The 12,354-nt window shown below is 40.1% G+C and overlaps 1 protein-coding gene across 1 annotated transcript in view; it reads left to right on the forward strand.

The window, feature by feature from the left end:
* Positions 1-12,354, forward strand: part of EIF3H (eukaryotic translation initiation factor 3 subunit H) — a 95,560-nt gene that overhangs the window by 22,810 nt on the left and 60,396 nt on the right. Inside the window, exon 2 of the mRNA XM_004580690.3 lies at positions 3,711-3,867. Coding sequence (XP_004580747.1) covers positions 3,711-3,867 — 157 coding nt within the window. The remainder of the gene's footprint in view (positions 1-3,710; positions 3,868-12,354) is intronic.

Consider the following 12,354-nt stretch of genomic DNA (forward strand, 5'->3'; position numbering starts at 1 on the left):
GGTCATTGTGCCCATCTCAGGGTGAGCCAATAGTGGAAGTTGCCTGTCTTTCTCTGCTTTTTTCCTCTGCCTCTGTCATACTGACTTTCAAATAATAAATAAATAAATAAATAAAATCTTAAAAAATAAAAAAGCCGGCAGAGTGACAGAGACAGTGTGAGAGTTAGAGAGCGAGAGATTGTACACGAGCATGCGCTTGCTGTGTCCTTCTGCTCAGCTTCCACATGCCTGCAGAGGCCGGGAGAGGGCCAGTCTAAATCAGGAGCCAGGACTGCCTTCTGGATTTCCCAGTGGGTGGCCGGAATCCAAGTGCTTGGTCGGCCATCGTCCACTGCTGCCCAGGTGCATCAGCAGGAAGATAGGTTGGAAGTGGAACCAGCACTCCCATAGGGGATGCCAGTGTTGCTTAGCCCACTGTTGCCCAGTGGGAGCCCATCCTTCATTTCAGAGTGTTGAAGGTCTGCTGGTGCCATCAGTTGGTGTTCTTCCTTAATATTGCTGACTGCGTTGTCTGCTCCAGAGATATGTATTCTCTTAAAAGCTTTTTTTGTGTACTTGTAATAAGGTCTTTGCTAACACACTTGTATTTTTTATTTTTATCTAAGGTGTTTTGCTTTATTATTTGAGTGGCAGAGACTGAATGGGTGAGCTCCCGTTAACTGTTACTCTCCTTAAATACCAGCAGCATTGGACAGAGCCAGGCAGAAACTGGCAGCTGGGGGCTCAGTCTGGGTGTCAGGGACCCACACACTGAGGCATTGTCTGCTGTCACCTGGGATCAGCATTAGGGACAGAGCGGAGACTTTGACTCGCAGTGTGCAGAGGAAGCGGGCTTCTCACATGGAGTCTTAACAGCAAGGCCAGATGCCTGTCCTTCCTGCTAACTCAGTGCTTTAATTATCAGTTCAGTTGCTCATAGGAAAGTCAGTTTTTTTTTTAAAGATTTATTGATTTTTATTGCAAAGTCAGATATACAGAGGGAGGAGAGATGGAGAGAAAGATCCGATGATTCACTCCCCAAGTGACCGCAACGGCTGGTGCTGTGCCGATCTGAAGCCAGGAGCCAGGAGCTCTTCCGGGTCTCCCATGCACATGCAGGATCCCAATGCATTGGGCCGTCCTCAACTGCTTTCCCAGGCCACAAGCAGGGAGCTGGATGGGAAGCAGGGCCGCAGGGATTAGAACTGGTGCCCATATGGGATCCCGGTGCATTCAAGGCGAGGACTTTAGCTGCTAGGACAACGCACCAGGCCTGAAAGTCAATATCTTGTTACTGAAGTATACAGGTGGACTTTGGAGTTTGCGTGAGTTTAAATGCCGTCACTTTCTAAATGTATGGCCTTTAGCCATTCTTTCTTCTTCCTGTAAATGTGACTATTGCAATGCTTTTCTCCAAAGGTGGTTGTGTGAGTAATAACATGTATTTTTATTTTTTTAAATTTATTTTATTACAAAGTCAGTTATACAGAGAGGAGAGACAGAGAGGAAGATCTTCTGTTCGATGATTCACTCCCCAAGTGAGCCACAACGGCTGGTGCGCACCGATCTGAAGTCAGGAACCTGGAACCTCTTCCGGGTCTCCCACGCGGGTGCAGGGTCCCAATGCATTGGGCCGTCCTCAACTGCTTTCCCAGGCCACAAGCAGGGAGCTGGATGGGAAGTGAAGCTGCCGGGATTAGAACCGGCGCTCATATGGGCTCCCGATGCGTTCAAGGCGAGGACTTTAGCCGCTAGGCCACGGCTGCCGGGCCCGTGAGTAATAACATGTAAAAATAGGTAGAATGTTGTTTAGCATATAATGTCAATAAGAGTACCTTGTTGCTAAGTGGTTATTAATTAGTGGTGGTTTTTTTTTTTTTTTTTTTTTTTTTTGGTGAGTTAAATGATTTTAATGTCCAGTTGGGCTGCCACCTTTTGCCATAAACAGGAAGCACATTGAGCAAAGTAACTGGGGGGTTTTATAGCAATATCTGTGAGAAAATCAACAGCTACATGATATTGAGTAAATACATAATGGTTTATTTTGTCACAGAGCAAAAAGCAGATAAAAATTTATAATGTTTAGAATTCTGATCCAATTCAATAAAGATTTACAGTGCAAAAGCTCAGGATTCCAATCCTATCATTTCAAGATAGACTGTAAAGGCGTACCTCGGAGTTAACTGTCCTTTTTAATTAGTGTTTTTGTGAAGTTATTTGAAATGAGTATTAATTAGTAAAATGCTAATACGTTTTTATTTTCTTGTTAGGCTTAATTTCCCTGTGAGAACTTTATCTATTTATATTTTTTGTTGTTTTTTCATTTTTTATTTTTGACAATCTTTACGTAGTTAATTAGGGTAAAAAGGGTCAAGGGCTATAGGAAAGTGGGTAAGACTAGTATTTCCATATTGTTGCCTTCATGTATCTGAGGTAAAGGGGGATATTGAGGGAGAAGCCCCACCTGGCCTCCCACCCACCCCAGGTCCCAGATGTGGGGCATGCTCCGAGATTCTTGCTCAAGTGGTTTTGATAGTTCACCAGTTATGAATGTTGCCAATCTCGCCACTCCAAGCACAATGAGGCTGTTGAAGAATCCACTGATTGACATAGTCCATCATATAGTCTCCGTTTGCCCAGTATTTCACTGCTAACGTATAGCTGAGGTGGTTGATTGAGTTGTTCTGTCTTCTGTCTTTTCTTGGTTAGGGTTCTGAGTCCAGCATTTAGATTGGGGAGATCTACAAAGAAACTTTGAGGTATTCCCAGACCAGATTCTTGTGTGTTCTAGCAAGCACAGGGCCCAGCACAGCCCATCACCACAATCAGCTGGTGGTTGCAATTGCTGGGCTGGTTCTGTTTTCAGCCCTGACTTCCACTGGAACCAATGGGTGTTGCAGTCCAGCCTGCTTCTGCCCAGCACATACTTGGCCCTTCCTGTGAGAACTTTAGATTTTAGGCTGTGTTGCCTTTTAGTTCTTGGAAGTCATCGGCTTTTGTTAAATATCACTGTTAATAATAACAAGTAGGTGCTGAACTAGTGGTCAATGCACTTTCCATATATCAACAGCTCTGTGTTGTAGGAATTATTAGGGGCGATTATTATCATGAACTGCAATATTAACTATGCAGTTGTACATTGTGGTACCTTTGTGTGACACTTCAAGCAGACAGTAATTCAAGAACTCTTTATTCTAGTAGTAATTATTTATTGAATCCCTCTTGCTGAGGACGAGTGGAAAGTACAGGATACCAGGTTTTCTGTGTGTTCCCTGTTACTGACCAGGTTTCTCGGCGGCTCTCCCTCCCATTGTCGTGAAGGGGTCTGAGTATGAAGGAAAGGTCCTGCAGTGCTGTACCCAGAGAATTGAGGGCTTTCACTCTGTGTCGTACTGATGGCCTTTTCTTCATGTCACAGCGTCATCTTTCTTGTAAGTGGATCACTTCCTCAGTGCTTCCTCAGGCTGAAGGGGGTGTTATTTGATTTGCCGGACTGTCTTGAGAACCTTGACCTCGAAACTCAGACACTGCTTCAAATTCATGGAGTTTCATGACCTGCATTTACATCCTGGGAACTGTGTAATTTAGACAGTGCTAAAGGCAATGGTGTGCTAGATTGACATTGGTTTAATTCGACTAACTTTTGTGCTTTTCCAACCTGCTATTATGGTTTATTTGTTTTTCTTAGAAAGCAGGGTGATTTTTAAACCCCTTTCTGCATTTTCTTGTAGGTGGTATTAAAGATTATCAAACATTATCAGGAAGAAGGTCAAGGAACCGAGGTGGTTCAAGGAGTGCTTTTGGGCCTGGTTGTAGAAGATCGGCTTGAAATCACCAACTGCTTTCCGTTTCCCCAACATACGGAGGACGATAACGAGTTTGATGAAGGTAAGGTTGTTCACCCCATGTGTCTCTACACACGTGCATAGCAGTACCATTCTTACCATATATTTAAAAAATTATTATTATTATTATTATTTTTTAAAGATTTATTTATTTTTATTACAAAGTCAGATATACAGAGAGGAGAGACAGAGAGGAAGATCTTCTGTTCAATGATTCACTCCCCAAGTGAGCCACAACAGCCGGTGCGCACCGATCTGAAGTCAGGAACCTGGAACCTCTTCCGGGTCTCCCACGCGGGTGCAGGGTCCCAATGCGTTGGGCCATCCTCAACTGCTTTCCCAGGCCACAAGCAGGGAGCTGGATGGGAAGTGGAGCTGCTGGGATTAGAACTGGCGGCCATATGGGATCCCGATGCGTTCAAGGCGAGGACTTTAGCTGCTAGGCCACGGCGCCGGGCCTCTATTATTATTTTTTAATTGGAAAGTCAGATTTACAGAGAGGATAGAAAGATCTGAAAAATGTTCATCTGCTGGTTCACTCCCCAAGTGTCTGCAGTGGCTGGAGCTGAGCCGATCTGAAGCCAGGGGTTTGGATCTTCTAGATCTCCCATGTGAGTGCAGGGTTTCGAGGCTTTTGGGCCATCCTCTACTGCCTTCCCAGGCCACGCGAGGGAGCTGGATGGGAAGTGGAGCAGCAAGGTCAGGAATTTGGCCACTAGGCTACTGCTCTGGGCCCCTCACCGTAATTTTTGATAGTTTGTTATCATTTGATTTCTATGTTGGTTGGAGGAATTACATAAATTTTAGGAAATGAGGATTGTATAGCGTACTTTGTTAGTTTGGTCTTCCTTATTTGGCTCTGTGATTCTAATTTGTAGTACGGTAGCTGTCTGCCTCACCTGAAGGGAATATAGTCCTAAGACCCACATGGGTATCTGCAATTGTGGATAATCAACCCATACATACTTGTATTTTATTTGCTTTAAACATATAGCTATTAGAAAATTTAGTATATAAATTAGACAAAATAAAGAGGTTAACAACATTAATTAATAATAAAATAGGATACTTTATAGCAAAAGAACTACAGTGAAAGTATTTAACATTTTAAAATTTTTTCTTGAATGTTTCCCATGTAATATTTTTGGGCCACAGTTCACTTTAGGCAACTGAAATTTCAGAAAGCAAAATCATGGACGAGGTGGGGCCTCGGATAGGAATTGTACTGATAGTAACTTTTGAAGTCAGCTTGCAAAAGTGTTAGAGACGTAAACCCATCCTGTGTATCCAACATCTATCCCCTTTATTCTTTTTTTAGTTACCGTTTTTTTTTTAGTATTTACTTGAAAGGCAGAATTACATACATACATACACACACACACACACACACAGAGGGACAGAGAGACACACACACAGACACCTAGGTGGATGCACTTGTTGAGAGGTATCTTGTATCTGCTGCTTCACTGCTGTAACTGGCTGCTGTGGCCAGAATTGTGCCAGGCCAAAGCCAGGATATTGGCATTTCCTTCAGGGTTCCCATGCAGATTCAGGGACTGAGGCACGTGGGGACCTTCTTCTACTTTTACCTGGTCCATTGCCAGAGAGCTGGATCAGACGTCGTGCAGCCAGGACTTGAAATGTCACCTCTAGGCTTCCGGTACCACAGATGGCAGCTGAACGTGCTGTGCCACGGTGCCGGTTGCCCGTGTTTTCTTCAGAAGACATCCATCCAGCTGTCTCCGGAGAGAGGAGCCGGAAGCGTCTGGGAAGCATGTTGCTCTGTTGCGTGTGGCCTTGCGCCATCAGCATAGGCTTCTAGTGGTTAAAAACTTGTACCCATGGCCGCAGCTTATGAGATCACTGGAATGTCTAGCTGTTTAAATCATCAAGACTCATTCTTCATCTAACTTTAAAAAAATTAAGTTAAAAAGTTTCATCATTCAGGTTTTTTTCTGTTTGACTACTTTGCTTAGTTCATGGAAGTGGAATTGTACAGTGTATGCTCCTTCTTGGGACTGGCATATTTACTTAATGGAGTATTCCTAGAGTTCATCCATGTTATGCTACATGATAGAATTTCCTCTCCTTTAAAGGTGGTTAATATTTCCTTGTATATATTACATTTTTTAAATTTGTTATTGGACATTTAGATTGATCACATCTCCTCTTTACTGCAATGATTCAGTGAGCATGGTCTTTGAAATTCTGAGATTTTGATTTTAAGGCTTTTGTGTGCATGGTGTGTGTGTGTGTGTGTGTGTGTGTGTGTGTATATACACACACACATATACACCTCTTAATATCTCCAGAAGTATTGTTGGATTATGTAGAAATTCACTTTTTAACTTTCCGAGGAACTTCTATACTATTTTTGGTAGCAGCAATTTCATTTTACCATATGCCTAGGAACCATGAATAAGGATTCCATATTCTCAGCATATTCACAAGAACTTGTGATTTTTCGTTAGTGAGCATCTTCTGGTACGGCCTAGTATCTCGCTGAGGTTTAGATTGGTCCGTTTCTGATGATTGTTGGTGTTCAGTATCTTCCTGCATTATCGTCCCTACTGTCTGAGGGATGCTGAGATCCTCCTGCAGATACATACGAATACTTAATGTCTCTGGATTACTTGTGCCTAGTGCAATGTAAGTGCTATTTAATATAGTTGTCTTCTGTTTTGTTTGAGGAGTTGTGGTAAGGGAAGAATCTGTACAGGTTGTCCACAGATAAAAGTTTTCTGTTTTGTTTTGAATTCATCTGTAATTGATTGAATCCATGGAAGTGGAGCCTGTGGAGGCAGAAGTAAACATTGCTGTTTGGTGATTGACATTTCGTGGATAAATGTCTACTCAAGAAGTTAGTTGTTTTAAAATTGAATGGTTAGGATTTTTGTCACTGACTTGCAGTTTGTTAATGAATTTGGATATTATTCCCTTCCCATAGAACAGTTTGCAATATGTATTTTCTCCTATTTCATAGTTTGCTTCTTCATTCTGTTAATAAACTTCTGCTCTTCAGAAGTGTTAAAATTTTTTATTGCTATTTTCCGTAACATGATTTTGTAATTATAGGGATTCCTCCCCTCCACCCCTGCTCTCTCTCTCCCCCTGCCATCTTCCCCCATGCTGTTATAATAGTATAGTCCTTCAGCAACAGTCGCAAGTCCAGAACTCTGGTATTTAGGTATATCCTGGCATTGTAGTCATTCGCAATAGCGGAAAAAAACTAGTATAGTATTATCAAGGTATGTTTAACAGTTTCCTGGGGAGTAGAGATGCATACTGCAGTGTATTTTCACTTCCCAGTATGCTAGTCTCCATTCTACAATTAATTGTGAGAATATATATATATGTACATATTTACAGATACGTCTATTTATCTTGTGTTTACATAAATGCTACCTTATAGCAGAGAGGATGTGTTGGTATTTGTCCTTTTGAGACTTGCTTATTTGACTGAACATAATGGTCTTTATTTGGGACTATTTTGTTGTAAATGGTAGAATTCCATTCTTTTTATTGGCTGTATAGTATTCCATGGAGTAGATGTACCAGTTTCTTTATCCATTCCTCTCTGATGGGCATCTGTGTTGTTTCCATGTCTTCACTGTAATGAATACTGCTGTTGTATATATAGGACTGCAGGTCACTTTTTCATCAGCAGATTTTGCTTCTTTTGGATAAACTTCCAGGAGTAGGATAGCTGTGTCATTCAATAGATCAGTTTTTAGTTGTCTTAGTACTTCCCATACTGACAGCCATCAAAAGTGAAGTAGGGTACCTTTTTCCCCACACCCATGCCAGCAGGTGTTAGTTGAGTTCTTAATGTTGGCCAGTCTCAACTAAAGTTAGGTGGAACCTCAATGAGGCTTTTATTTGTATTTTCCTGATAGCTGGGGAGCATCAGTATTTTTTCATATTTCTATTAGCCATCTGATTTTGTTCTTGTGAAAAATGCCTGTTAATTATCTTTGTCCATTTCTTAATAGTATTTTGTTTTGTTGTTGAGTTTCTGAAGTTCTTTGTAAATACTGGATATTATTCCCGTTTGGTTGTATAGTGTGCCAGGGTTTTTTCCCATTCTTTTGATTGCTTCTTCACTTTGTTGATTGTTTCCTTTGTTGTACAGAAGCTTCAGTTTGATGTAGTGCCTTTTTGTTTTTGGCTTTGGTGTGCTTTTGGTAAGAATTCTTTGCTAGTGTCTACAAAGTGCTTCCTATTTTTTCCTTTAAAATAGTTTGATGGTTTCTGGGTAAAGATTTAGTTCTTGACCCATTTAAAGCTGTTTATTGTATGAGGTGACAGGGCTGCTATCCAGTTGTCCGAATAGCATTTGTTGAGTAGTCTAGGCTTTTTCCCTGGATTAGTTTCAGTTCTCTTGTTGAAGATGAGTTGGCTGTACACGTGTGGGCTTCCTTCTGGGCTTTCTGTCCTGTTCCACTGATCTTCTGTGTTTGTACCAGTACCAGACTATTGTGATGACCACTGCCTTGTAGTATGTCTTGAGGTCTGGAATTATGATTCCTTCAGCTTGATTTTAATTCTTCAGGAAAGCTTTGGCTATTCATCATCTTGTGATTTCAGGTGATTTTTCCTGTCATCTTTTCTGAGAAGACTGTTAGGATTTTGATTGGGATTGCATTAACTCAGTATATGGACATTTTTATTATATTGAGTCTGCTGATCACGGAATGTGGTAAATTTCTCCATCTTTTGATGTCTTCTATTTCTACTTTTAATGTTTCGTAATTTTCATCATTAAAGTCTTCAATGTCTTTGGTTAGGTTTATTCCAAAGTATTTACGTTTTTCTCCACTACTTTAATGCAGACTGTACTTGTAAGTTCTTTCTCAGCCATTGAGTTGTTTGTGTATACCACGGCCATTAATTTATGGTCATTGATTACTCTGCTACCCTGTGAAATTCTCTTATGAGTTCCCATAGTCTCTTTAATTGAGTCTTTTGGTTGTTTTATGTAGAGAATCAATCTGTGAGCAGGGATAATTTTAATTCCTTGTTTCCAGTTTGAATTGCTTGAAAATTTTTCTTGTCTAATATGTCTCTAGCAAGGACTTCCAATACAATATTGAATAGCAGGGGTAGGGAGAATCCCAGTACCTATGAAACTGCGTCACATAATACAATGTAATTAATGAATAAATTAAAAAAAAAGAAAGTAGAAAAAATATTGAGTAGCAATTGTGAAAGTAGACATCCATGTCTAGTTCCAGATATTGGTGGAAGTTTCCAGTATTTCCATGTTGCTTATGAAGCTGGCATTTTTTTTGTATATTGCTTTGATTGTCTAGAATAATTTCTTCTATGCATAATCTTGTTTAACTTGTTTTTGCTTAATCTTGCATAATCTTTTCAGCATGAAATGATGTTGGATTTTATCAAATGCCTGCTCTGCATCTATAGAGATGATCATATGATTTTCATTTTGTTGATGTGCTATATCATATTTATTTGTTTGCATATGTTAAAGTAACCATTCATGCCAGGGGTAAATCCTGTCCTGGTCTGGGTGAATCTCTGATGTGTTCAATTCTGCTGGCTAGTATTCTGTTGATGAGTTTTGCATCTGTGCTTATCCAGGGATGTTGTTCTGTAGTTTTCCTTCTCTCTTTTGTTTCTGTCTGGCTTTGGTAGAAGTTGATGTTGGCTTCATAGAAGGAATTAAAAGGGATTGCCTCCCTTTCTGTTGTTTTGAATAACTTGTGGAGGAATGGGTTATTTTCTTGAAATGTTTGTTTGAATTCAGTAGTGAAGCCATCCCATCTTTGGCTTTTCTTTGTTGACAGGGACTTAATTACTGATTTAATCTCCATCTGGCTACAAATACATTAAGCTTTATGACTTCTTGATTCAGTTTTGGTAAATAGTATGTATCCAGAAATGTATCCATTTCTTGTAGATCTTCTGATTTTTGGCGTACAGTTGCTTGTAATAGTTTCTGATTATTCTATGTATGCCTGAGGTATTTACTGTTAAAATTTTTCTTTTCTGTTTTCTCTTCCTTGTCTTTTTTCTTTTCTTTTACTCTACCTTCCTCTTGTCCTCCTTCCCTCCTTTGTTACTGTTACAAATTTTTTTTTTATTTTTATTGGGAAGTAGGATTTACAGAGAAAAGGAGAGACATGAAGAACAACAGCCAGAGTTGAGCCTGTCCGAAGCCAGGATGTTCTTCCTCCAGGTCTCCCACACAGATGTACTGTCTCAAGGCTTTGGGCCATCCTCTACTGCTTTCCCAGGCCGCAAGCAGGGTGCTGGAAGGGAAGTGGAACAGCTGGGATATGAACTGTTGCCTAGAAGGGATCCAGGCACTTGCAAGACGAGGATTTAGCCATTTGGCTGTTGCTCCTGGCCCTACATTTTCTTTTTTATCTCTGATTCTGTTGATTCATATCATCTTTCTCCTGTTTATTTTTGGTTAGTTGGGCTAGTGGACAATCTATGTTACTGATTTTCTCAAAGAATCACGACTTTGATTCTTTTATTTTATATTCTTGTGGTCTCTGGGTTATTTCCTCCTTTATTTTGATATTTTCTTTCTCTCTCTCTCTCTCTCAACTGTTAATTCTGGAATTCTATTGCTGTTGTTTTTCTAGCTCTTTCAGATGTATTGTGAACCCGGTTACCTGGTTGGTACCTCTGTAGTTTCTTGATGTAGGCAATGATTGCAGTAAACTTTTCCTCTTAGCGCTGCCTTAACTGTGTCCCAGACATTTTAATGTTATGTTGATGGCCTTCATTTTTTGAATTTGCTCTTTGATTTCCATTAGCCATTGCTTATTTAGCAGCATGTTGTTCAGTTTCTAAGTATTTGCATCTCTTCTGGGATGTTTGGACTGGTTAGTCTAGTTTCACTCCATTATGGTCTGAGAAGATGCATGGTGTTACTTTTGATTCTTTTAAATTTGCTGAGAATTGTTTTGTGGCCCATAATATGATTTTTATGTAAAAGGCAGAATTACAGAGAGAAGAAGAAAGATCTTACAAAGACTTTTTTTCCCCCAAAGATTGATTTTTATTTTTATTTGACCGGCAGATTCACAGAGAGCAGGGTTTCCAGGAGCAGTTTCCTGGTCCCCCACATGGGTGCAATGACCAAGCCAATTGGCTTGTCCTGTGTGGCTTTCCAGGAGCAATATCAGGGACCTGGATCCAAAGTGGAGAGGCTTGGACTTGAACCTGTGCTCATAGGATCAGCACTGGCTTCTCTCTGGTACTGGTTTGAAAGCTTGGTAAAGGCTCATTGCTATACTTACTAACTTTCCGTTGTTTTATGCCCTTGTAGGCTAACATTGACCGATGAAGAGATCTTTTTGTTTGTTTGCATGAGATAACTATTTCAAAATTTTGGTAATTATATATCGAGTTGCTTAATGTTTTTTTATTTGAGTAGGGTAAGTAGTTGGAGTGAGACGTTGAGTAGCTGTGGTCGTGGCTGTCAATCCCAAGCCCTGTGGCTGTGGAAACAATCTTGATCACCCCTTATTTACACAGAGAAATTGTTCTTACTACTTACTGTTAAGGAGTAAGGCAGTAGTTCTCTTTCCCTAATAAATAGATGATTTTTGGTTATTGTTTAATTTCTTTTAGATTTTTCACTTAATATTAACTGAGTCTGGGATGTATCATGAGGACTGATATTGAATATTGACATTTTGATTTTTTTCTGTTTATATAAAACTACATATTGAGTTATTTATGTTTAGAGCAACTACCTGTAGATGATGGGGTAGAAAGGCTTGAATTAATAGTTGCAAAGTTGTGGCTGAAGATCTGTGGAGAGGGAGCAGTCCAAGACCAGAAAACTGGTGGAGACCACTTTGTGCTCCGGGGCTTTGTGCTCTAGAGCTTCAAGGCCAGTTCTCTCTTTCCCTGACTCTGAGATCTTACAGCTAGTGCATACTGACAGTTCACTTGCTCAGTAGTGATAACATAGCAAAAAGGGTGAATTTTTTGATATTGACTTTGTGTGTGGTGCCATCTGAGATTCCGCAGTTACGGGATGCTTCAAAATCTAGGAAGCTGCCATGCTGTGAAGTTTGCTTCTCATTATTAATTCATGATTTATTTTTTGTATGTGATACCACTCCTTTGAATGATTTGACCTTTGATAAGCTTTTATTGTATTTCCTAGTTGAAAGTGTAATAAGTTGCTCATGTTAGAACATACACACTAAAAAAAATGAGTCAGAACAAATTCACATTAAAATTCCCATTAGGGGGCACTATTATCAAGCATAGGAGAAGGGAAACTAATTGGTTTTTCTCAGACTTGAAACTAGAGGCTTGCTGAAAGGGAAAATATTTTCATAGATAAAATTCAGATACTGTTTTATACAGCTGAATTGTTTTAATGTGTTAAACGGCACTGAGTTAAACACAGATTCAATAACTCACTGTCTTGTTTTTCAGCAGACTAGAGCAGTTGAACATTGCAGGTGAAATAGGATGCTTACTGTATTCCGTATCAAAGACATGTCTGCAGTTTTATTTTGGGAGTATATGTGTATGT

This window comes from Ochotona princeps, chromosome 9 (assembly GCF_030435755.1).
Source record: "Ochotona princeps isolate mOchPri1 chromosome 9, mOchPri1.hap1, whole genome shotgun sequence".
Classification (NCBI taxonomy): Eukaryota; Metazoa; Chordata; class Mammalia; order Lagomorpha; family Ochotonidae; genus Ochotona; species Ochotona princeps.